The 27,120-nt window shown below is 37.1% G+C and overlaps 2 protein-coding genes and 1 non-coding gene across 3 annotated transcripts; all 3 read left to right on the top strand.

The window, feature by feature from the left end:
* LOC114261593 (uncharacterized) lies at positions 1-25,722 on the top strand. Its single transcript, XR_014339346.1, has 5 exons — positions 1-294; positions 23,792-24,071; positions 24,545-24,646; positions 24,768-24,814; positions 25,316-25,722. It is a non-coding gene; the product is annotated as an uncharacterized LOC114261593 (transcript).
* On the top strand, positions 7,775-9,505 carry LOC114307786 (uncharacterized). Its single transcript, XM_082886043.1, has 2 exons — positions 7,775-8,799; positions 8,900-9,505. The coding sequence occupies exons 1-2, from the start codon at positions 7,781-7,783 to the stop codon at positions 9,339-9,341; spliced, it is 1,461 nt and encodes a 486-aa protein (XP_082742169.1). The 5' UTR covers positions 7,775-7,780; the 3' UTR covers positions 9,342-9,505.
* On the top strand, positions 10,061-12,833 carry LOC145798972 (serine/threonine-protein phosphatase 7 long form homolog). Its single transcript, XM_082888489.1, has 5 exons — positions 10,061-10,081; positions 10,242-10,907; positions 10,987-11,193; positions 11,281-11,712; positions 11,804-12,833. The coding sequence occupies exons 1-5, from the start codon at positions 10,061-10,063 to the stop codon at positions 12,710-12,712; spliced, it is 2,235 nt and encodes a 744-aa protein (XP_082744615.1). The 3' UTR covers positions 12,713-12,833.
* Positions 25,723-27,120: the final 1,398 nt, after the last annotated feature.

Raw genomic sequence — 27,120 nt, forward strand, 5'->3', positions numbered from 1 at the left:
CTCTCGGCAATTGATTATGGTGGCTGAGGTGACGAAGTTAGAGAGAGAATGTGGGAGGAGTGTCCATACATTCAATGGTGCAATCAAACTCTCTCTCTTCTTTCTCAGGAGAGAAAATGAGGGAAAAGAAAAGAAAAGAAAATAAAAGAAATTTGGGAGGGAGATGGGGACAAGCGTCCTGGAGGTGCACGTGGCGAGACGTCATTGGCCATGTGCTTTTCGCTCCGGGGCTTCCACAACAACCCAACTCCTGCTGCCTTGTCAGTGTCCTATGAGGCCCGGTGAATCAGTACCGTATGCGTCTTTCTCTCTCTACATCTCCATCTATTTATTGCATTTTTGTCTCCTTTCATTTTCTTCCTATATCTCGATATTCTCGTAATCTACATGCTTCATATGCCCGAATCAAACCCCCTCTCTACGCCCTATCTGTGTATCTCAATTTCTTGCTCTGCCTCTCTTTCAATCCCATCTCCATTTCTCTGTGTTTTGATTCCTTATACAGATTGGTATAATTCTATCTATTACTGTTGTTTTGAGTGTTATTACTCATTTGTTGGTGGTGAATTTTTTTTTTTTTTTTGTGCAATTTCAGTTGATTCTTGTTTGCTTTAAAGTTGGTTGTGGTGGAAGTGTTGCGTGATTGCTGTGATTGTTGTGCCGTTAGTTTGAATTTTGTGTTCAAAAATTGAATATATTTTTTTGGGGGTAGTTTGCGAATTGGGTTTTTGAACGAGTGCGGCTATTAGCACCTACCAAAATTCTTTGGGGCCTTTTCCCAATATAAGCCATTTTTGTATTGTATTTCCAAAACTAGGCCAACTTCTGACGGAATTCCAAAACTAAGTTAAAGCGCCATTACTATTCGCGCTTTTACTGTTAGGAGCGCAAAAGTAGGTGAACAGGAAAATCGCTATTACAAATAGCGACTTTGATTAATAAGTCGCTATTACAAATAGCGCTTCTAGTGTTTGTTTGGCTGCGGATAAAAACGCTTTTCCTAACAGCGCTTTTTTCAAAATTGACAAAAAACGCTATTCGTAATAGCGATTTTAAGAAAAAATTTTCCCCGGAAAAAACGCTATCTCTAATAGCGATTTCAGTTCAAATTTTGTTGCCAAAAAAACGCTATTTGTAATAGCGATTTCATTTAAATGAAATCGCTTTTTAGATCAGCGTTTTCAAAGTCCTCATATATACGAACAAACCCCCCCCCCTCATTTGCATACGTTTTGCAGATTTTCAGACTTAGGTTTTTGGCTCTCTGCTCTCGCTCGCTCTCTCTCTCTCTGCTCTCGCTCCTCCATCTCAGCTCGCTCTCGCTCTCTGTCTCTGCTCTCTCTCTCTCTCCGTGGTATGACATTAACCCTAATTTTATGTATTTAGTTTTTGTGTTTGTAAATGTGTTGTATTTTTTTGTCAATGTTAGGGTTTTACTTGTGAATTATTAAATGTGTTAGGGTTTTTATCATTGTGGTTATGAAATTAGGGTTTGGAATTTTTTGGCATACGGGTTAGGGTTTTTCTGTCAATGTTAGGGTTTTTAAATGAATTTGAATTTTTTGGAATCATGGTTAGTTTTTGAATTTTTTTGAATTTTTATTGGTTTATCAAAATAAAGTATTTTTAATTTGAAACATATACTGTCATTATATAATTTTAAATAAAGTATTTTTATTTATTTGGTTTTTTATTTTTTGGAATAAATTGAAATGCTTTATTTTTTTTGTAATATTATAGCATCAATGGATTTTATTTTTTTGGTTCTAATATTATAAAATTAATAGATTAAAATCTAATTGTAAGTGAAATTCAACAATCTATTTCAAAGAATTGTTTCAAGTTAAATGAGCTTCCAAATAAAGAAAGTAATATTATTTATATGATTTATAAATTTATATTTTATTTATAATGAAATATTAATGTTTTTTGTTTTTTTATTCAAGAGGATACTATCATTTTATTTTGTTATGTTTTTTTTTATAAATTAGTTAATTTCATTATTTCAAATGTGAGAACATTTTTGTCTATGTACAAAAATATCTAAGTTTCATCATATTTATTTCTATTTATGTTTTACATTCTCCTATACAAATGAAGATAGTTAAAATAGAAATCAAAGCATGTAAATGTCATTAATTTGGGAGAAATTGTAGAGGTCAAGACTCGAGACCTGCATTGTGATACCCAAGAGACAAAGGACCCATGTTTCTTTGGGACTATTTAGGGGTTTTCTTTATTGGGTTTTGAATGTGTTAGGATCACATATGGATGACCTACCCCAAAAAACAAATTAAATTAAAATTTTAAAAAAAAATAGGAAAGTTTTGTCACATATGTATACTCTGATTAATTTAAGGCAGAGAGAATTACATGGAGGATCAAAATATTTTACTTAATTATATATCCTCATCTCTTGAAAACGTGATAAGATTCACTAAATGCTAGATTTAATATAATTTGATCATCCCAAAATTTCATGGACCGTTACAACAAAACCAAAATATTAATAGGGCTACCCAAAAATAAAATAAAAAATAAAATGAACATAAACAAATTTCAAGGTTTCAAGTCAAAGAAAGGGCACAACAACTCAATCTGGCTTTGCTCCCGTTTGGGATATTAGTTTGGGCTAAAATAGTCATATAAGATAAAATAAGTTATTTTATTCATATAAGACAAAATGTTACATCTAAATCATAATTATTTTATTTTTTCTCTCATAAAAGTCAAAAAAACCTATCACTAACGACATTTTTTAGCCCCAAATTAAATAGTCAAAAAATCGACTCATATCCAAACAAACCCTTTGGTTACACCAAATTCAGATCTCAATCTTGATTTTTTTGTTGGAATGCAGTAAATGACAACACCCTAAGATTATGTTTCTTTATCTTGACAAAAAGAAAATGAGGTGAATTTATTTATTTCTCTTGGTAAATCCAAGGCTCGGGTACAACATTAAATGACCACATTAACTTAATTCACAAGTCTTTTAATAGGTGTACCAAAAACTTGAAATCAAATCTAACCTTCAGTCGAAAAAAAAGAAAAAAAGAGAGTATTTTTTTCTCTTTTTACAATCAATTCTGCAATGATAAATCTAATATAACTTTGATTAAGAAAGTGTCTCATTTGTCAGGTCAATCAATCTCTTAAAACTGAGTTTGAATTAAGAGAAAGAAAAATGTGAGTAAAATAAAATCTAATTTTTTCTTCTATTTTGTTTTCTTTTCTTTTCTTTTCTTTTTTTTTTCTTATTTTATTTTATTTTTAATCTGTGTTCAAAGTTATGATTCAAACACAATCATAATCAAGTCAAATGAAGGGAATTCATGAACAAGTGAAAGAGCTACTCATCATTATGCAAAATCATAGACTGGATTTCTATTGGGCAATTAGCTAATTTAGCTGTAATATATATAATTTTAGGATGTATGTAAATAGTGTTATGCCTTCTAAATTTAATTTTTGTCAATCTTAGGTTTCGTTTGGCATGTCATGTTTGGGCTAAAATAGCTATAAAAAGACTCTTGACCAACAAGCTAGTTCTTTGTTTCATACTTTTGCGAAGTGGGTTTATTAGTAGAAAGAAGAATCTCCAATGTCCACCCATTAATTACTATGTATTGCACCACTGGCATTGGACCCAAAAGAAAAATATTTTGAATATTGAATAAATTTGAATATTTTGAATGTTTATATTTTTAAATTTGAAATCAGGAATTAGAATTTTGAAATTATGCTTATGAATGAAAATGTCTATATTTTGAATATTGAATAAACCAACGTACATTTGTTGAATTGGAAATTGTTTTTTTTTGCTTGTGAAGAGGAATTAAAAGGAAATTAGGGTTTTAAAAGTAATTTTTTTTAATTAAGAATTGTGATTAAAAAATCCGAAATTCATATATTTAATTTTGACTATATTTTATTAAAAAGAAATATTTTTATTGGTTTCTCAAAATATTTAATTTTGACTCTATTTTATTAAAAAGAAATATTTTTATTGGTTTATCAAAATATTTAATTTTGACTCTATTTTATTGAAAAGAAATATTTTTATTGGTTTCTGAAAATATTTAAATTTGACTGTATTTGATTTAAAAAAAAAAAAAAATTGGTTTAATTTCGTTTGGTTTATTTCACTATATTTGGGGTCATATTTGGGGTCAAGCAGCCAAAAGATGATTAAAACATTTAATGAGCTGAATTTGTAATACATATAATAGTATTCTAGTACAAATTAAAATTTTATGAGAAAACTGAAGAAAATTTGAGAAAGTTTTTGAAATGGGAATTGAACGAACTGACTTATCGTCTTTTTCACTTTGTGATTGTCCACTACCATTGAAAAGGAAAATCTACTTTGTAATAAATTTAGAGTAGTTACAATATATGCATGAAAAGAGTAATAAATTATTTTAATTAATAGTCCATAGCAATTTCGTACGTAAGAAGGGGGAAAAAAAAAAAATTGGCACTTTCATGGGTAAGCATGTGTTTTGTAATACCAAATAATTGGTACGGATGGCCCGATAGATTCACATGGATAACTATCCAAAATGTAGTCCATACATTTAACCACCAACTTCAATTTAATTATCTGTAATTTTTTGCCATTATAAATGATTTCTGTAATTATTTTTTTGTTTTTGTATGTGTAAGAAAAAAAAGGAGTAAATAAATTTAATTTTTTTCTTACTTTTCAGAACGATCCAAAATGATCCAAAATCAAGTTTTCTGACTTTTCAGAACGATCCAAAATGATCCAACATGGAAACACTTCAAATAATTTTTCAGTTTCTAGTATCCAGGTTTCAACTTTCAGTTGCTCAATAACACCTAGAAAAGTCAGAGGTTTCATCTTGTTAAATTTTTGAGTCAACCCGATAATGTCATTAATTATCAGTTCCACTTGCACTGAAGAAGGCGAAAGAGGTAGTTGTTGTCTCTGTTGTTATCTCATGGACTCGGTTAAAGCTTCTAACATTCTTTCCATTCTGCCATCAAAGGATTCAATCACATCATCACTTCTTGTTCTCTCCATTTGCTATAGGTAAATAGAGCACTAATAAACATAGGCAAATAGCTCGTTTATAGTTTTGACAATGTTCAATTTCATTTCATGTCTAATTGTTTCAGACATGTCGTATAATTTCACATACACTAACACATGCTGATGTAATGCCCCTAATTCTGTCTAGGACATCTAGTAGCTTATATGGACTCATGTGTACGGTATAACTCGTGCTCTGATACCACTCTATCACGACCCAAACCCGCTACTATAGGTATGACCGGCCAGTAATCCTAAGATTACCGAAGGCCACTTAAATAGATTTACAAAATTAGGGGTTGGCGGAAGCAAATATCATAATTATTCTGTCCATAGAGGTGTGCAGACATATATGCATGAAAAGAGTAATAAATTATTTTAATTAATAGTCCATAGCAATTTCGTACGTAAGAAGGGAAAAAAAAAATTGGCACGTTGATGGGTAAGCATGTATTTTGTAATACCAAATAATTGGTACGGATGGCCCGATAGATTCACATGGATAACTATCCAAAATGTAGTCCATACATTTAACCACCAACTTCAATTTAATTATCTCTAATTTTTGGCCATTATAAATTATCTCTGTAATAATTTTTTTGTTTTTGTATGTGTAAGAAAAAAAAGGAGTAAATAAATTTAATTTTTTTCTTACTTTTCAGAACAATCCAAAATGATCCAAAATCAGTTTGTTGTTTTAATTTTATAAGAAAGCCTCTATGCCCTCTACAAAATGGACGAGGGTTACTAGTTCACATAGGAAATAACTTTGTCATTAAGGTCCGTAATGGCACAAGTTGGAGCAAATCAAATTAACTTATATTTTCCATAAATCTGAACAATTACATCACCAGGTTAAAAAAATCTCTCTCAATGTTTGCACCCTGTATTTTATATTGTCCAAATCAATCGCGTCACCCTCTACTAAATATCTCTCAACCTATTTTATTTTTCGCCACTAATTCGAAAGAATTAAGACAACAAGTATACTTCTTGTTATGTGTTTTTTAGATGAAGACAATAGAGCAATGACAACAAAGAACATTCACGTTGAAAAGATAAGAGTCTTCACATACGAAGTAAATAAGACACAATATACAACTCCACGTATAGATGAAATCTCAGCTGTTCTGTTATACGAATAAAAATAAGTGAACAAGATTATTGAATAAAAAGTAATAATCAAGTTGAGACACAAATATATAGTTGACAAAATACAAATTGAATTAATGTTTCACCTCTACAGTTCCTTCAACCCTGGAAAATATAAATTGATAAAAAATTAGAGGGTTGCTTTTATTTGTGGCTTCTGCAAATTTTAATGTTTATTTTACAAGTACAATTCGATATATGTATATTGTTGATATTTTAATATTTATTGTTTCATTGAAGCAAGTATATGGCAACTGTTCCAATTATCTTTTACTGGGGGGGAAACATAATTCGGGATCCCGATGAAGGTGTGTCATATGATGCTGAGCCGAAAGGGATATATATGGTGCAACTTGGCACCACACTTGGCAATTTGGAGGAGATGTTTATGTCCAAGGTCGCAAGTTACGGGGAAACAGTCCGATTGATCTTCAAATGTAGATATCCTTATCGCCAGTGGCAAGCAACCAGCAAATACAAAATATTACTGATAAATGACGATGAGGCGTTGAACACCGTTTTAAGTATCGGTGGAAATTTCGAACCACCAAATTGTTTGGAAGTGTACATTCAGAAAGAGGTTGTACAGAATCTTCCGAATGTAACACAGATGGAATCGCATCCGTTCACTACATTGCTGACACATGGGGTTGACACGACAGCATTTCAGTCTCCTATGTATGAATCAAATGAATGTTATGCAGCTGGCTACACACAACAGACATTTCATGGCCATGGTGGAGAATCAAGTTCACATGGTGGATACGAGACTGAATTTCACAATAACACCCAAGATGTGCCCACCTATAGCCATCATACGACTCCAGTTGAAGTTGCTGGTAATATGGCTGAAACGGTTAATTTTGTGCAGTTTGCTGACAGTGACATGTACGGTCCTGATGTCGCCCTAGACAATGATGAGAATGAAATGTGTGATGAAGAAAATTTATTGGGCGGATCAGATGATGATGATGATGATGAAGATGATATCGACGCTCCCGTTGATATTCAGAATGTCCCCATTCCACCTAGACCTGAAATCCTTTTCTTTGAAAACATTCACATGGGTGGTGATTTTGACATTAGTAACCGCGATGTCGTTCCCCGTAACCGAATCTGGAATGCTGAAAATCCAGAGTTGGACAAAGGGATGGTTTTCGTTGATAAGAAGCAACTCGTACATGCTGTGAAATTGTACCATGCAACAAATAATCGAGAGTACAAAGTCGTAACCTCCAAGCAAGACGTTTGGGTGTGTGCTTGCAAGCACGACTGTAGATGGTGGTTGCGTGCATCTCTTAGTAAGAGACATGGGCTTTTTGAAATAAAGCAGTATAGGGGTCCTCACCATTGTTTATACCCACGAACGAACATGGACCACACAAATATTAGCTCCAGTTACATTGCTTCTCATCTTTTGGGACAAGTTGCGGTGAGTATACAAAATAAATGTTTACATTTATATACACATTGTTTATTTAAAGTGTTCACACCAAAATTGTGTCTTTAAAGTGTTCACACCAAAATAATCTGACTCATAGGTATTGTTGTATGCAGAACGCACCTGATATGCCCATTAAGAATGTCATCGAAGACATAAAAAAATCCATGAACTATACTATACATTACAAGAAGGCGTGGCATGCAAGGGCAAAGGCAATTCGAATGGTATTCGGAGATTGGGATGAATCATATATGATGTTGCCTAAATTCATGTATGCATTACAAACATCTAATCCTGGTACCATCGTGCAATGGAAGCATAGATATACCGGAAATACAACCATTATGCCCGTCTTCGACTTTGTTTTTTGGTCTTTCAAACCCGTCATCGATGGATTCAGACATTGTAGGCCTGTTATAACCATAGATGGTACATTCTTATACGGGAAATACACTGGTGTGTTGCTTGTAGCAACGATTGTCACCGCCAATGGCAAAGTACTACCGCTTGCATTTGCTGTTGTCGACAAGGAGAGTTTGGAGTCTTGGTCGTTCTTCATTTCAAATATCAAGGAACATATTGTCATGGACCGACAGGGAGTGACTTTGATATCCGATCGAGCTGAGAGTATTTTAGCTGCTGTGAGGCGGCATTGGTTGAATCCCTCGCTCCAATTTGTTGGATATCATCGGCACTGCCTTCGACATGTTTGTAGTAACTTTAACACTACGTTCAGAAATAAGGAGCTGAAACAACTTCTATGGAAAGCAGGAAGTGCTCATCAACGACGAAAGTGTAATGGTTACTTACAACAAATACAGGCTATTGACCAAGAAGCCATCACTTGGGTTTACAAGATGAATCCTAAGGAGTGGGCCCTTTCGTATGACGGTGGACATCGCTGGGGGGTATTGACTAGCAATGATGCAGAGTGCTTCAATAGCGTCTTGAAAGGTGCAAGGAACTTATCTATCTCAGCTATGGTAGAATTTACATTTCGGCGGCTTGTAAAATATTTTGACGAGATGGGAGCCCAAGCTGAACTAGATGTACGAAATGAGTTCCAATACCCTAGACAGATGCAAAAAACTATTGAGGATGGCATCGCAAGGGCAAATACTTTCAAGTTGATATCATATGACAGGTTAGTTTGTAATATAAATTAAATTATTGTTATTATGTTGTCAATTTAACTACACCTAAAAACATGAACTTCATTAGTTTCTACTATAATTTTTTTATAGGCCACGCCGCGTGTTTGAGGTGCAAACATCTTTTCGCCATGGACGAGGTCGCAATACACAAATTGTGCGGATGAATCAACCCACGTGCAGTTGTGGGAAATATGAGATACGACACTATCCATGTTCTCATATGCTCGCTGTAATGTCTGAATGCGGTGACAATCCATTCGAGTACGTTGATCCAGTATATAGGCTTCCTGTATACATGAGGGTTTGGGAAACTAAATTCAATCCAATACCGCATCAAGATTATTGGGCTGATCCGCAGTGGACTTTAATGCCTAATGTACTGCGTCTGCGACAAGTGAAACGTGGTCGTGCATCTATGTCTCGTATTCCGAATGAGATGGACATATCAGATAGGCGTTTGACCGCTCGTTGCAGTGAGTGCCAGCAGACAGGTCATGACAGGCGAACATGTCCGGCGCGACTTGGTCGATGAAGACTATGTAATACTTACATATTGTAATAGATCTTTTTGTAATTCTTTATTTGTAATAGATCATTTTATTTTCTTTTGTAATTCATTATTTGTAAACGGGGTCATACATGTAATAGAACATTTTTTATTTGTAATAGATCATTTCTGTTGTTTAATTCTTTATATATTGTAATTGTTTTATTTGCTTGACGAAATTTACAACTATCATAGTTTTTATTCTCTACTTCATTGAAAATGTTTATTACAGAATTTTGTGAATTACATGTACGTAATTTACAAATTTTTTACTTTATTGCAAAACAAAAATTACAAAATCAATAATGAAGTTGTCGAATATGCCATAAATGTAACGAATTTTGTCAAATATGTCAAAATCAATATATTAGTCTGAAGCATGTTATTGGTCATTATTAAGCTTATGTAACTGATATCGTAAAATGACTTTGTAAAAGATTTTTATATTAGTTTGAAGCATAGATAACGATAGGTTATGTTGAATTGCTTATCATATTTAATGGGCACATAATATGCAAAATTTTGATTTTAGTTAATTGCTTCCATGTTAATGGCACACAAATTTATACTTTTAAAATAATCGGCCACATTTATTTTTCAAGTCGTCATGTACATAATAATTTCAGCATAATTGATATAGTTAAATTACATGCTCACCAATACAGTTTTTCAAAATGTATTTGTTTTTCAACTGTACAGGCTTCATGGCACATCTACCTGATGAGGTCCCCCTTTTGAGTCATCCACATCGGGCTGACAGTATATGGGAGGACCCGGTATGCAATAACGTTTGTTGGACTTTACGCGTACAATGAAAATACATTGCATTTTGTTTTTCATTTCCTTGATAATGCTATAATTTAAAATACTCATTCTGTTATGCAGGACCAGTCACGCACCGTGGTGGCATGCCGACGAGGAGATTCCGGCCTGTGGGATCGTCCATTGGACCATAGAGTCTTGCAGTGTCTACTACGCGCGGGATTCTATGGTGTATATCGTATAGGCCATATCAGACTGGACCACCCACTCATTACTGCTCTCGTCGAGAGATGGCGCACAGAGACTCATACATTTCATTTCCCGACCGGTGAGGCCACCGTCACATTGCAGGACGTATCTGTCCTATACGGTCTACGGATTGATGGGCGAGCAGTTACTGGACTTGACCCATCATTGACGACGGAGCAGTGGATAGCGCTATGTGCTGAGCTATTGGGAGTAGCACCTACACCTGCAGACTTACAGGCAGGTAGAGTGAGGGTGAGGTGGCTGTCGGAGCATTTTCAGGGCGATTTTCCAGATGATGCTGCAGATGAGTTAGTACAGCAGCATGCGCGAGCATATATTCTGTGGCTTATTGGGGGGGTACTTCTCCCTGATAAGTCACAGAACCTGCTCAAGCTGATGTATTTGCCACTGTTGAGAGACATTGACGTCATCGGCCAGTACAGCTGGGGCGCCGCGGCTTTGGCATGCTTGTATAGGATGTTATGTCGAGCCACTCAGGTGGGTGTGACTCAGATCGGAGGACCCCTTGTCTTGCTACAGGTTAGTAAGAATTTTATTACATGTCAATTCATATTGTATGGCATATATCAGTATTGTAATTGCGTTCAAACTATTGCAGATTTGGGCGTGGGAGAGATTGATTCGCATTGCCCCGGCTAGGCGGCAAGTAGTTGCTCCTGGTGAGGTTCCCATCGGGCAGGGAGACATGCAGATGCCGGCCGGACCTCGAGGTAGCCAATGGAGGATTGACATGAGCCACGAGGTCGTATCGACCCACGTAGTGGTCGTGTATAGAGACCAGCTTGACCGGATGATAGACGGCGAGGTATCAAATTTAAATACCTAAATTTTAATTGTCATATGGACTGTATACGTTTATGACCGATTTTTAATAGACTTGTCGTTATTGTAGTTTATCTGGCAGCCTTATGCTGATGTCCTCCACACGCTCCCAGACTACTGCCGCCTAGGTGAGGATATATGGATGGCGAGAGTACCACTCATTTGTTATGACGTGGTTGAGTGGCATCTCCCTGATCGTGTCCTCCGACAGTTTGGTCGGGTCCAGCCCGTGCCGGATCGATGTGACACCGAGTGGCGGTTGCATGCGACGGATAAACGTGGCCGAGCCAGCACTGACTGGAGTCAGCATCATATGCGATACATACAGTTGTGGGATGCCCGTCGCGACACTATTGTACAGGCTGACTGGAGCGATGGGGTCCTCCCCTCTCCCAACCCTTACATGTTGTGGTATCGGCGACATACACACCTACTTGTCGGTAATCCGAGCCACCTGTCCGAGGCCGGATATCAGGGAGTTGGGCCTTCTCTCGAGTCATTGGTGAGTAGCGTACTATATCTCCGATAATTGTTAATATCATAATTGATTATTTTCAGTCAACTATAGCCTAATATATCTATTTTTTTTACAGGTGGTTCGAGCTGGGAGGTCATATCACTTGGCTGAGGATGCTATTTTCAGACGTGATGGACAGCTTGGTCTGCAGGCCCTTGTAGAGATCAGCGAGTTATTGTACGAGGGGATCCAGCATGCCCATCGGGTAGATCGTCTGCATTTTGGGGACTACGGTGTACACACTGCAGCAGCTGCTCCAGACACATCAGTCCCGTCCACGTCAGTGCCTTCCAGTTCAGCGCCAGCCACAGCAGGTCCTTCGACTTCAGTCACCCCACCACATGATACCCCATACATTTCTCCATATTCCCCACACGTACATCTTACCCAGCATGCTGACCCTGACCCTGATTGGTCACCGCCCCGCTTCATACATGATGTTATTACCCCACCCACCCAGTTACATCCTACTTTTCTGGGGAGTACTTCGACCGCCCCCCGGTTCATGCATGATGTTGCTACCCCACCCACCCAGTTACCACCTGCTTTTATGGGGACTACTTCGACCACGCCCAGGAGTACACATGATGCAGTTCTCACTGACATCTCACACATTGATGATGAGGGCCATATTGAGCCCCCCCCAGAGCGCGAGGGAGAGGTTATGGTCGTGGGGGACGTCGCGGCCGAGGTCGGGGTGCGGGCAGAGGCAGAGGTCGTGGTCCAGTTGCAGATCGTGATACAGTTGCACCAGACGAGGGAGTGGGAGTTTCACAGCTCACAGCAGTATATGATCTACAGGCACAGGCAGGATCAGGGGCATCAGATGCAGGAGAGGGGAGGTCACACTCACACTCACAGGCTCCACAGGCAGTCAGTGGAGGGCAGCATGCAGGGGAGAGAGTGCCAGATATTCAGAGAGTCTACCGTAGGAGACCGAGGAGGGAGATCCACGGTCGGGGTTGTGCGACTGGGGGCAGGTTAGGGCATTAGCGGTTGCGATATGGACTATTTAGGTTTTTTTTTTTTCTTTTTTTTGTTTGTATGTGTCAAACTTGTACAGCTGATGTAAGTGTCATACTTATTTATTCGCAATTATCATTTCATAATTTTTTATTCTTATTTATATTGATGAATCACACAAATCTGTTTCACATCTCTACCCCTCTCTCATTATCCGTAATTTAGGAGAACATAAATTACAAACGCGTTTGGTTTGAACAAAATGTGTAAAGAAGCTATAAAAAATATGTTTGTTCAAGGCTAAAAATAATTGAAATATCTCGCTTTATTGATAAGTCATGGATAAGCATTACAAATTGCATGCATTACAGAAATGCCCTGGGCGTTCATCCAAACAATTTCATTCATTATCATCATCATCTGACATCTCAATATCAGATTCATACATAACATCCATGCTCCAGGCGTAGTACTGGTGTGCATCATCCATTAACCCATCTTTGGCACGCTCATTTGCGGTCTTCATTAGTTCGGACCTCTGCAAACGTTGGGTCATGCGATTAACCTCGTCGCGGATACGATGCAATGCCCTTTGCAACAACTGTGGAGTGTCAGTTGGCATACGCATGGCTAACCGGCGAGGAAATTTAAGATTAACTTCACGGCATAGCTCAACGAGAACGTTTGCTCGAGTTTTTCGAAATTCCCACTCAGCTCTCATGGTATTGACGGTGGCACGTGAGTAACGCAAATTTGGATTTAATGGGTATTGAAATTCATCTCCATCTGCAACCCAATAGCGACCCATTGCTGAATATAGATCAACCACCGTATATGTCATGATCATATCGGTAGAAATAGCTGTAAAACTTTTGTTGTGGTATGCTACGATATTTATACCATATACACACATGGTAGCTGTGTGTATGCAATTTCCTGTTCGATCACATGCATGCCACTGACCTTATCCAGTGCATACGACTGTCAGGACTCGACTTTGTGCAGTCATGAACGAATCAACGGCCTGTAGCATCGGCTATTGTGCCGCAGATGCAGCAATGCCTGTGACTTTGTGCATAATTGCAATGGGCACAGTACGTAGGAGGTATGTGACTTTGTGCAGCGATGCAGGGATGCATCTGACTTTGTGCAGTGATACAGTGATGCGTGTGACTTTGTGCATCACTGCATCACTGCATGTGACTTTGTGCAGTGATGCAATGCTGCATGTCACTTTATGCAGTGATGCAGTAATGCATGTGACTTTCTTACTTTGCCATGCTTGTATACGTTGTGACTTTTTTCTTGACATTACGTGATGCATGTGACTTCTGCAGTGCAACTTACATGCTTTGTTTTTTCCGCACATTTCAGAATTCATCTAAGTCACATTATTATGACTGTGAAAAGAAGCAGAAATGCTATTATGTTGGTAAAAAAATATGATGGACGATTGTGTAATGACAATAAAAATCGGATGACTGTGAAGTTCATTAACTGAAAATAAGATAAAATATAGGCACCAACGTTCCAATCGTGTTTACCTAGCAGGTGACCATTTTCTTATGTTGGTGAGAAAAACAATGATAGTTTATGAACAATATTACTTGAATACAAAGAAAATTTCATTTTTCGATTTGATTTATAATTTCTCGAAAACACTTATACGTACTGAAATCGTCAATTCCAAGTGAGTACTTATTGTATTACAAAAGTAAGCATGACAAAATAGTTTCATGTGCCGATGTGACAACTCACTGCATTTTGTTTTATTTGACAACGCACTGCTCGAATATGAAGGGATAGCATTGTGATTCTATGGCCTACAATTATTATTTTATCTTACAACCACGTCCGTGACTACATCACAGGTACACAAAGTCACGGGTAATCAAAATTACATGAAATGAATAACATCAAATAATATCACGTGTATCACTTATTCCATAGTGCCCTAGCACCACTATCATGTCTATAAATACCCCAGTATGATGTTTGTTGAAGGCATAACAATAGTAATAGATATACAATTACTATTATTATTTTTAATTTTATTAACAATGTCTTCAAGAGGTGCAGGAAGTTCACGCCGGCAAAGAAATCCGAAAGTGTGGCTGCTACCTCCATTTATGTATGACTACAAGAGCGAAAAGTACTCAAGTCCGAAGGATTATTATGCTGGTATCCGAGCAGAATGGGCGTTCAGGGTAACGGAGTAAGAAGGATTGTATAATGATCTACGTAACTTTGGGGCACCGGTACCTCATCGTCGTTCATTGACCATGGCTAGACGAAATGTGAGTGACTATGAAAAAGCAGTTAGCAGAATTAAGAAGGAGAACAACAGGATGTTGATGCGGAGATGTCGACATTTCATGCTTCAGCTAGCCACTGAAATGGCAGAAGCAAGCAACAGAGATTTGACAATGGTTGAGCGAAATAATGTCTTCAACAATGAAAAATATCTCTCTGACTACTACATGTCAGATGACGAATAAGAAATCAAACACCGTTATCTTTCATATGTTCGTTCCTGGAGTGTAAGACAACGTTGTTGTTGGTGTAACGTACGGATGTATTTCAAGTATTTTTGTTATGAACCTGAAGTTTATGAAATACCTACATTTATAAGTACACATTTATGAGTTCATGACTTTCTTTATTGAATTGCAATTTGTTCATGAATGTTCTGGATTAATTAATGGATTAATGTATGTTCAATTATGTGAATACTTAAAACACATAAAATAGATCAGGCAACTCGGAGAAAAGGTTCCCTTAACTGGGGCTGCTGAAATAGGGATGAAATTACAACGAATTTCAATCTCCATCAGGAAAGAAGAAAGAGTCACCTTACAATTCTTGAAAGTCCAGTAAAAATTATGACTCCGGTAATGAATGAGGGGTTGACAAAAAACTAAACTCGGTGAATCGAACTACCGCCTTTAACAACACATAAAACATAACAGGTAGGTCGGTGAATAGCTTCCCAAATGACAAGAACAATTCAAATAGTCATACTTTTCAATGAAATACAAATAGCGGGTCGTAAGCTTCATAAGCTTCATTTTTTCACACATTGAGTAGTCAAATCGTGGAGAGACTTGTCAGTATATGCAGATAGATTGTGAAGTCATGTGACCTGGTGCACAGTCTTCGGTTTTATTGATTTGTTTATTACAGTCACAACTCATCTCTTATTTACATATGTGGGATTCTCAACTCAGAAAGTCACATGGCAACAGTGAATTCATTGATTTACCTTATTGTCAGTCTGCCTTTATTTTGTCTGTATATGCAGATGGATTGTGAAGTCATGTGACTTGGTGTAGAGTCTTTGGTTTTCTCGATTTTTTGCTCGATTTTTTTTATTACAACTTATCTATTATTGATATATGTGAGATTCTTAACTCAGAAAGTCACATGGCAACAGTGAATTCACTGATTTACCTTAACAACAGCATGCCTTTATTTTGTCCTTATATGCAGATGGATGGTCTTTGTCATGTGAATTGGTGCACAGGCTTTGGTTTCCTCGATTTGTTGCTCGATTTTTTTTATTACAGTGACAACTCATCTGTTATTGATATATGTGGGATTCTCAACTTAGAAAGTCACATGGCAACAGTGAATTCACTGAATTACCTTACAGTCACCATGCCCTTATTTTGTTCGTATATGCAGATGGATTGTGAAGTGATGTGACTTGGTCCACATGCTTTGGTTTTCTCCATTTTTTGCTCGACTTTTTTGTTACAGTGATAACTCATCTCAACTATATAAACGAGTAAAGGTGAAGACACAACCTTACAACTCAAGGTGAAGACACAACCTTACAACTCATTTCGCCCTACGAAATTATTATTCATTTGTTTTAAAAAATTAGCATGGCTACATGGTTCATAGGAGGGAGTGGGGGTCGCAGAGGTGGTAGGAACTTGCAAAGGGGTGAAAGTTCACGACGAGGAGGGGGAAGGGGAAGTGGCGATGCTGAAGATGAAACACCATTTCCTTTCTTGGATGCCTCTTATGCTTATCATGATAGGTTTGGGAAGCGACATTTCGTCATGCCCAAGTACTATCGAGATCCATGTGGTTTGGTGGAGGATCCATCAGAAAATCAAACAGGATATGGTTATGCAAAGGCTAGACTTCTTAAGTGGCCCGCACTATTTATAGAGCGAGTGCAAAACGAAAGATTATGTCGGGAAAGAGGACTGAAGGTGCCAAAAGCACGTTCTGTTGAGATCCAAAAGGAAGATCCTGATAATGTTGATCGACTATGTCAAACACTAGAACGTGAGATTTCTCAAATGGGTCGTAGATTGGCCCGCGATATGCAGCTACTCATACTTAAGAAGGATGCCCAGAAGAACAAAACAGAACCAAATGTTGCGGCTATCAAGGCTATCATGGAGGATCCTGAACTTGTCTCTGACGCTGAGCTTTCGGATTGTTCAGACTCTGAGCCACCTGCCGATTTAAGCGCGAATTAGGTGTTAATGTCTACACTTCGGCAATATAACAACTTCCATTAATATGTAATGTCTGTGTTAGAGTAAGTATAACTGTTATGTTATGTTATGTTTATGTTTAAGTTTATGTTTATGTATTGTGTCTGTCAAATGTTACGGCTATTAATATGCAATATTAGGTCATGAATTAGGTGTTTCTCTATCTAACTGTTATGTTTATGTATTGTGTGTTCAGTTAAGAGTGTCCAGGATGTATGTAATGTGTGTTCAGTTCATGGTGTCCATAATGTATTTTTGTGGGAGAATTATGTCTGTACTACCTACGTAACTGAAACTATTACATTTGCAACTTCAGTTATGTTGTTTTCATACCCGTAAGAGTATTTTGTAAAGTACTGACTTCGTATATTATGTATTAAGTATTATTACAAAAATGTTGAGAAAATTTATTTTAGGAGCTCTCGCTGTGGCCTTTGTCTTCTTGGCCTACTCCGCGGTGGTCTTCGCGTCTCACCCTTCGTCGTTGCTCGTCGAGTTGCACAATGTGTGGGTGTGCTTCGAACTGTACAGCATGCATATCACATTCTAACCCATAACAAAATAAATTTAAATGAAAACGGGTACAAAACGGTTTTACTAAACTGGTTTACTAAACTGATTTTCTGAATTACATTCTCACCTTCTAACCCAAAACAAAAGAATAAATATATATTTATGTTTAAATGAAAACGACTTTCGTAAAGCCAAAATAATTTTCTAAATAACACCTTCCAACCCAAAACAAAGACAAAAGAAAAAAAAAATTACATGAAAACGACTTTAGTAAAGCGAAAAAAAAATAATTAATTACACAAAACAATAAGCAAAAAAAATTTTTACATGAAAACAACTTTAGTGAAGACGAAAAAAATTTTTTAATTACATTTTCTAAAACAAAACAAAGACAAAAGAAAAAATGAAAAATGTAACATGACAACGGCTTCAGTAAAGCCAAATAAATGAACATGATTGCCTTAATAATATCTACATGAATATGATTTTGAAATTATATATATGAAAAATAGTATGTAAAATTAATATATGAAAAGAGGTTTTTTTTCATATTATGTAAAATTTATGAATTACACATTCTAAACAAAAACAAAAGAAAAAAAAAACATATTTTAATATGATAATTGCTTTATGTTTTTTTCTTTTGTTTTATCTTGAAAATAGCGTTTTATTCCAACAAAGTTTATGTTAAAAACGCTGGGTGGGAAAAAAATTTCTGTTAAAATCGCTATTAGAAATAGCGTTTTTTTGGAACAAAATTTGAATTGAAATCGCTATTATGAATAGCGTTTTTTCTGCAAAAATTTTTTTGTTAAAATAGCTATTATAAATAGCTTTTTTTTGGGAAATTTTTTTTTGTTAAAATCGCTATTATCAATAGCGTTTTTTGGCAACAAAATTTTGTGTGAAAAGCGCTGTTAAGAACAGCGTTTTTTATTGGGAAAAAGAATAACCCTAGAAGCGCTATTTGTAATAGCGACTTATTAATCAAAGTCGCTATTTGTAATAGCGATTTTCCTGTTCACCTACTTTTGCGCTCCTAACAGTAAAAGCGCGAATAGTAATGGCGCTTTAACTTAGTTTTGGAATTCCGTCAGAAGTTGGCCTAGTTTTGGAAATACAATACAAAAATGGCTTATATTGGGAAAAGGCCCAATTCTTTGGACCCCAACCTTAAATCCTAAATTTTAATAATATTTTTTTGGACACCCCACTTATTACCAAATCTATCCATATTCATAATATTTTTACAATGAAATGCACACCCACCTAATTTTTCATCCCTCTCCTTCCCTGACTCACTCAATCTTCAGAGTTTGGAGCTTTGGTCCAGTATAGAATTCTTGGACCCCAACCCTCCATCACTCTCGTCGCTGTCTCGGCCGTCAACAGAGCATTCCGACGACTCTCATCTTCTCTGAACGCTCTCCGTATCGCCGAATCGGTAAACTCTTTCATCCTCTCATCATCATCTTCTTCGTTGCTTTTTGTATATTCGTCATCGTTGAGATCGATCGAAGATACTCCAATTTCTACGGGATTTGTATAACCGTTTGCAAGATGAGGAAAAACAGAATCATCGTCTGAATTGCCATCAGAATTCTGAATGTAGCCAAAAATAATTTGTTCACCACTGTGTAGCTGAAAAATTGTATTTTGTTCAGAACTATTTTGTCGAACAATAATGATCCTGTTAGCATTGTATGTCCAAACAAAATTTGTTTATCACTGTGCAACTTGAATCCATTCCAATTCACAATTTAAAATAACATGAATTAAATCCATTCAAAATATATAACTTAAATCCATTCCAATTCACTCTTTTCCATTCTAAGTTAGTTTAACAAAGAAATTACATAACTGACTATCTGCATTAATGTTCGGAACCTATGTATTGAACGAGAGGATTATGTTCAGTATTGTATTACTGAACATAATTCTAACAGTTAGCAAACCAGTACCGAACAGCTCGAACGAAACAAGTACGACCGAAAACGACCGAGAATGTTAATGCAAGACAGATAAACTTATAAGATGATGAAGTATACGTTATACTTGAAGCAAAACTTTCAAGTTCAATACCGTTGATGATGGTAATGAAGATGACACATTCAAGATTTAAGATGATTAAAAAAAATAATAGATTTAGGGTTTATGTTAGTTGGTTATGAAAAGTAATAGGTTTAGGACTTACAAACATAGAATACGTATAGTTGGAGTTGGGGGTGGGGGTGGGGGTGGGTGTCCAATATTATAGAGTATTAGTTCTTATTGATAGGTGAGTGTTCCATTTAATAATGTCTTTTTAGGGTAAAGTTGTAATAAAAAAAAAATTATAAAATGGGGGGTTCAAAGAATTTTGGCAGGTGCTAATAGCAGCACTCTTTTGAATTTGTTGTCTGACGAGTTGTTGAAATGGGCTTTTTTGGGTTCAGAGGGAGTTTAATGTGCCAAGTCAGTTTTTAGTGTTTTGGTTTGTAAATTTTATTTGATGATGCTCTGGATGTCAGTAACTGATTGTCTTGTAAAAACTAAAAGGGCCTCATTGTTTTTTGATTCCCATGATAATGCTATTCATCCTTTGGAATTTGCATGATTCAAATTTGATTTCTGTTGCTAATTTGAGCTGGCAATTTATGAAGTTTGTACATGATTGCCAAAGTTATGTCATACTCACTTCAAATTTAAATTGGGCGATAGTCATGGGTTTTAAACTTTTGGGTTTGATTGATTGCATTGAAGTAGTTGTAGATGCCATTGCTACAATTGTTGGTCTGGTTGGGTTGGGGCAAGAAAAGCCTTGGAATGAAACATGGTTTGAACTGCAAATTGTGTATTTGAATGTGTGATGAGGTCTTTCTGGCCTTTTATTGGTCTAGCAGACAGTATAGAGAGCTAAAATGAACCACATTTTCTCATTTTTAGTGATGGTGATTAGCTTGTTTTTTGACATTTCTGATTCACTAATGAATTTTCACCCAGTTTATGTTAATATGTTTCGTTTGCTTCAATGATTGTCTTGCTTTGGTTATACCCCTAGTTGGTCATCAACAAAGATGTTTCTAGAGTCTGTGACAACCTGACTATTCCCGCTTTCATCAATGCTTAATCAATGCCTTCCGTGTGCTTCTTTAGTCATCTTGTACCATTTCGCTGCTTTTAATCTACTTTTGGCCAAATTATTATTGTTAGTGCTTTTGAGGCAAACTTGCTTAAAATTATTTTGTTCAAATACTTTTAGTGGATGGACTCCTAGCTATTGCTGATCTTGTGACTGTTTCATGGTATCCAACTAAATGAGTTTCTCTCAGAGCAATATTTCTTGCTCGAAGCATCCAATTTTTTGCTTAGGGAAACATTAATAAGTCTTTCTGCTTCAATAATAAACTGCATGCACTTTCACAGTCACCAAAGGTCACATTTAAAAAGAAAAAAAATCCCGCCCTTTTAGTTTGTATTAGGTTGGTGATCTCACCTATCCTATGTTACATAGACTCTTCAAAATAAATCAATACTTGTGTTGGACACCCAACACTTGGACAAGAGTGTGAGATATGTTTATGATATTTTCTCTCGGACACTTTTTATATATTTATATTTAACACTATCGTTATATATATACATTGTTGTATAATATATATAACAATAAATACAAAAAAAAATGTATATATTGTTATATAATTGCTATAAGTAAAATGTCTTTTTGACGTTATATGTAACATATAAAACTATTTTATCTCACATAATAAATTTAAAATATAAAAATGACTTCTGTTTTGCTGGGTCTGCTTACCCTTAAAATTAAAGGTTTGATGGATCCGACTTCTAAATACACACTCACACCTAACACCCATACCCGAGTCCATGCAACATAGCATCTATCATACTTCGTTAATTGAGAGGTTTTTATGATGGTCAGCATTAACCTCACTCATGGAGTATGCTTTTTGCAAACGATACAGTACTAGTAGATCCAGACTAGAGAAGAAGTTAATACAAAGTCGGAGATTTGGAGAAAAACTCTTGAATCTAAAGGATTCTGGATAAGCAGAACTAAGACAGAATACATGGAGTGTAAATTTAGTAACAGTAACAATAAAAACAGAGGAAAAGTGAAGATTGAGAACCAAGAACTGCCTAAGAGTGAACATTTTCGTTTTTTAGGGCGATTATCACAACAACGGGAGAGATTGATGCGCATGTGGCCCATAGGATTAAGGCGGGATGGTGTAAGTGGAGAAGTGCGTCTGGGATAGTATGCAATAAACGAATACCCACTAGACTTAAAGGTAAGTTCTATAGAACAGCTATTAGACCAACGATGTTGTATGGGACTGAGTGTTGGGCAACCAAGAAACAACATGTAGATAAGATAAGTGTGTCTGAGATGAGAATACTAAGGTAGATGTGTGGCAAGACTAGATAAGACATAATTAAGAATGAATGTATTCGGAAATGGGTAGGAGTAGCACCGATAGAAGATAAGTTGAGAGAGAATTGATTGAGATGGTTTGGTCATATTTAACGGAGACCAACCGAGGCAGTAGTGAATGTGATGCTATAACAGTAGATGGAAGTGTTAGGGGACGGGGTAGGCTTAGATTAACGTTGATTAGCGTTGTAAATAGATATATGGATTTACTTAATTTGACTAACGAAATGGCCTTTGATAAGGCACGTGAAGAAGAAGGATTCATTTAGCCGACCTCATTTGATGGGACTTGAGGTTTGGTTTGGTTTGGTTTGGTTTATGCTTAAACTGATACCCATTTTGAGAAACAAACTATGAGTTATTGTGTTCCAACATCAGAAGCATATGCTGCTCCTCTGACATTTTTGGTTATATGTGACTATTTAGGTTTGTTTTTGGAAAAATGAGATTCGGTTATATCATTTTAAGCAAAGTCAGTGAAAGGTATGATACATGATGGACTAATAGAGCCATTTAGTTTGTAACTCACATCACCTTTACTTTTTCTCGAGCGTTGGGCATTAAGCTTGCATCTTTTATCTTCGTGGCGAAATTTTGCTCTAGTACTTTTGCATACCTTTCTCTTATGATTGATCTTTGTCACTGTGCAGTGTAAAGCGAATTATGTGGCTATTTGAGTTGATGGTACTGACCTTTGGCAAAAAACTTTGGACGATACTGTTAATCAATGGGTGTAGTAGTTGTTTCAAGATCTTCATTATGATGTGAAAGTTGTTAACCCAAATCGTTTGAAATCTTGATCAGATAAGAAAAACTCAACAGACCATTGTTTTAATGCATTTCCCATACTCATTATTGCTGTTTGTGGGAAACTTGCATTAATCTGTTCCTACCCTTACTTCATATGCATCTGGTTTAAAGGTTGGTGCTCTTTTTACAGAGAAGGACATTGATGCCTTATCCCACTTCATTGACTATATTTTCATTTGCTATGGTTTGCATGAATTGGAGTTTCTTACTTTCTAATCTTATATAGGCTAATGTCTGCAGCGTGTTTGCTAGATAAACTTTCTGTTCAAGCACACATCTGCAATTAAAAAGGAAACTTTTGTTGGTTTGTTTGGTTGGAGCGTAATAATAGGATTTTTCAGGGGGTGGACGAGTCAGTGACTCGTTTGAAGCGAAGGTTTTTGGGAGTTTTGTATAGATGGGTGTCGGGATGAGTGGATCCGGATTTGTTTTCTTTTGAGATTTTTTAGATACTCTTCATGGTTAGTTGGTGGTGGTTGGTTGATTGTTTCTTTTGTATTCATTAGCATCGGCTTGATGCTCTTTTCTTAATAATATTGACTTATTTATCCACAAAAAAAAGGGGAAACTTTTGGTGCATATTTTCTTACACACACACACACACACACACAAATATATGTATATTTAAAATTTCTGTAGCAAATATATATGCTATGATTACAAGGTCTGATTTTAATGTGCTGTTTAGGGTTTAGGGTTTGTTGCTTTTACCTAGTGGTTTTTTATTCTTTTCTTTCCATCAACTGTCTTCCATAATGGGAAAGTGTGGGAACAGAATTTGGAGATTTGATTCTTGAACTTCTCCATTGACTCATGACGTTTCTCCTGTCAGGGCTAATAATAAATGCAGACCCAAGATCCAAAGATGAAGGAAAAAGGTTCAACTAGTCCAATGATTAACCGAAACTGGGGCTCGAAGTGCAAAAGAAGAAAACTTCCATATGCAGATATATCCAATGGTAAAGATGGAAACTCTATAGCCTTGAAAATATCCGACGATAAAGATGGAAACTCCATAGCCTTGGAAACTGCATCAAGTACTTCTTCATCTAAATGCAAGATGAAGAATAAAACAAGTTCTGATTACTCGCAAGGAGAAAAGAAATGATGGGGTAAATTGTCTCATTTTATTTCTTTGTCCTTTTATTCGTATTTTTCTCTTAAATAAGAAATAATAATATAACCAACAAAAAAAGGAACGTACAAAATGGAGTGGAGGTCTCCTTGAAAGGAAACTGAAAAAATATATAACAAAGGAAATGCAAAGGCAGTTGGAACAGCTATGGCAATCCTTGAAATAGCTTCTTTCCCGACCAAAAATGTCTGTTCTTTTTAGCTTTTTCTGCCAGCTATTCTGGTCATTGTTGTTGTCATCGGTTCTTTTTTGGTTAATGTACTTGTTAGTTGTAGTAGGATCATGCTTCTCCATCTCCTGAGCCACCTAACTATGTAAGCTATACAGTTATCCTAACCTAAGATGGCAAGTGCATGTTACGGTTTAATAATATTCTGGCATATTGACAGAATTGTTAGCATTTATGAACTGCTTGTGACTCCTTGTATGCTCTTTTCTTTCCTTGTCCAGTACTATTATGAGTGTGTGATCTGTGATCTTGGTGGAAACTTGCTTTGTTGTGACAACTGTCCCAGAACATATCACCTTCATTGCCTTAATCCTCCTCTTAAGGTATGTCTGTTTAACTGTAATATTACAGTTGATGTGTTTCTGCTTTTGGTTAATGAGTCGTATTTAATGCTAATTATCACTTCTTTTCCTTTTTTTTTTTATCTTTAATTCGTGCCCCAAGAAAATTCCAACTGGAAAGTGGCAATGCCCAAAATGCTGTCTGAAAATGTTGAATTCACCCATGTGTGAAAGGGGTGATCATCCAAGTCAAGTTTGGTTGGCAACAATGGGAAGGCAACCAACCAAAGTCCACCTTGGCGGCCACCAACCATCTTGAAGAGTCAAGGATGGAGGCTGCCCAAAGGCTCTCCCACTTACTCCCTCACCTATAAATGGAGGTTGAGAGGAGAGGCCAAAGTGTGAGTAAGTGAGAGAGGAAGAAAACCGTGAACCAAAGAGTGCGAGAGATGTGAGGCGGAGAGACCGTCTCCCTCGGTGTGAGCGAGGGAGACGGGTGAGTGGCTGAGTGAGAAGAGTGTGAGCTCCTCCTCTATTGTAATCTTTCTGTAATCTCCTCATTGGTATAGTGATAACCGGTTACTCTCCCGTGGACGTAGGCATTGGGCCGAACCACGTAAAATATTGTGTCTCCTTGTGTGTGGGTGTGTTTTTCTGCTTGCAATGATTTCTATAAGGTCTTGGGCGGGATCCCAGATCCCAACAGAAAAGTGATTCAAGTGAGCCCACAAACCATCTGGATCCCACCTTAAAACAGATGCCGACAAAACTTATCATTGGAAAATCAAAAACTGCAATCAAACCATCTGGCACTGACAAGGTATCACAGATTTTTGGGAGCTCTGTTCCTGGAAAGAAAAGATCAGAGAGCAAAAGAAAATCTTCCTTATCTCAAGGAGTACAATATGTTGAAAAGCATATCAATGCATCTGTGGAGCCCGTCATCTCTCACGTGCAGAGGGTGATTTATCACTTGTGAATATTGATAATGAGATAGAACCCGAATCATCTTCAATAGACAAACCAGGAGAAAAGAAGTCAGTGTCTCCTGCAGTGAAAGTTTCTTCTCTATCAAGGACTATGAAGTTGAAATCAAACAATGAAGCTCCTGAGAAGATGTTGCGGATCGTGGGCACACCAGGGGACACTCACAAGCAAAAACACAAGAGTTTTAACGTGGTTCGGCAAACCGGCCTACGTCCACGGGAGCGATGTTGTTATATATCAACAAATGGAGGAGATTACACACTCTCAACTCACTGTCTCTCTATATAACACACTCACTCACACTCTCTGACAAACAGAAAATAGCTCTCACTAGCTCTCTCTGTTTTGTGCCTTTCTCTCAGCAATGTGTTTTGCCATTTGCCCTGTCTACAACTCACCATCACCATTCCATTTTATACACCTTGGAGTAGGTGGGAGTGCCATTGGGTAGCCTCCATGCTTGACTTCGGCAGCCTCCTTCTTTGACATGGTTGGTAGCCTACTTCCTTGTTGACCAACCAAGGTGTGTTCACAAGATAATTTCCCCTTCACATGGGGTGAATTCAACAAATCACCCCCTCAACCCATGTGAGGTGATCCACTGCACACACTGCTGCTAATCTTGTCACGCCCAAATTCAACAAAGTCTGCATCTCTTCACTGAGATGCTTGCACCCCCTCGCCTGGAGTGCCCGACACCCCCTCACTGGGGTGCCATGCAAAGCTTTACTTTGCAACTCTTTGAGATGGCATCTCTCCCTTCCATCCAGTCTTGGAGAGATCCCAATATGTCTCTAATTCAGGAGCAAAAGAAACTTTCTTTCCTGGGACATGCTTTGCTGTCTTGGTCTCTTTGCTCTGAGCTGTCTTTAGAATTGGCCGCAATGGCTCCGTCTTGTGCACCTCCGAACTGCCTCCATGCGTTCTTGTACACTTTGGTTGCCATGTCTGCTGGGCCCTATGTCTCTTCTGTGCATGTCTTGTACGTCTTGCCCGGTAAGTGACAGTAGCTCCGTCTGTCACAACCTTCTCCACAAGCCTGTACAGATTCCCCTCCAGTCGTCCATGTAGCATCACCGTATCTCCATGGATGACTTTGAGATTTCCTTTGCTAGATGTGAAGCTATAACCTTTCATGTCTAGCATACTTAAGGAAATTAGATTCTTCTTCAGTCTTGGCACGTGTCGGACTCCATCCAACGTGAAAATTTTTCCATCTTCCATTCTCAGCCGTACTGTTCCCATGCCAACAATCTTACTCACAGTGTTGTTAGCCACTCGAACAATACCTCCATCATTGGCTTGGTAGGTAGAAAAAAGTTTCTTATCCATGCATATATGATATGTGCTTCCGGAATCTAAGATCCAGTCAGGTTTCGTCATACTCGACGAAACTGTAAATGCATACTCATCCTTAGCATTTACTGCAGCAGCGACATTTGATGAGCTCGCCTGTTCCTTTTGTGCTTTGTCCTCCTTGAGCTTTGAACAGTCTTTTATGAGGTGATCCTCCTGATCACAGTAATAAC

Source organism: Camellia sinensis, chromosome 9 (genome assembly GCF_055761805.1).
Source record: "Camellia sinensis isolate YWXY chromosome 9, ASM5576180v1, whole genome shotgun sequence".
In the NCBI taxonomy this organism is placed as follows: Eukaryota; Viridiplantae; Streptophyta; class Magnoliopsida; order Ericales; family Theaceae; genus Camellia; species Camellia sinensis.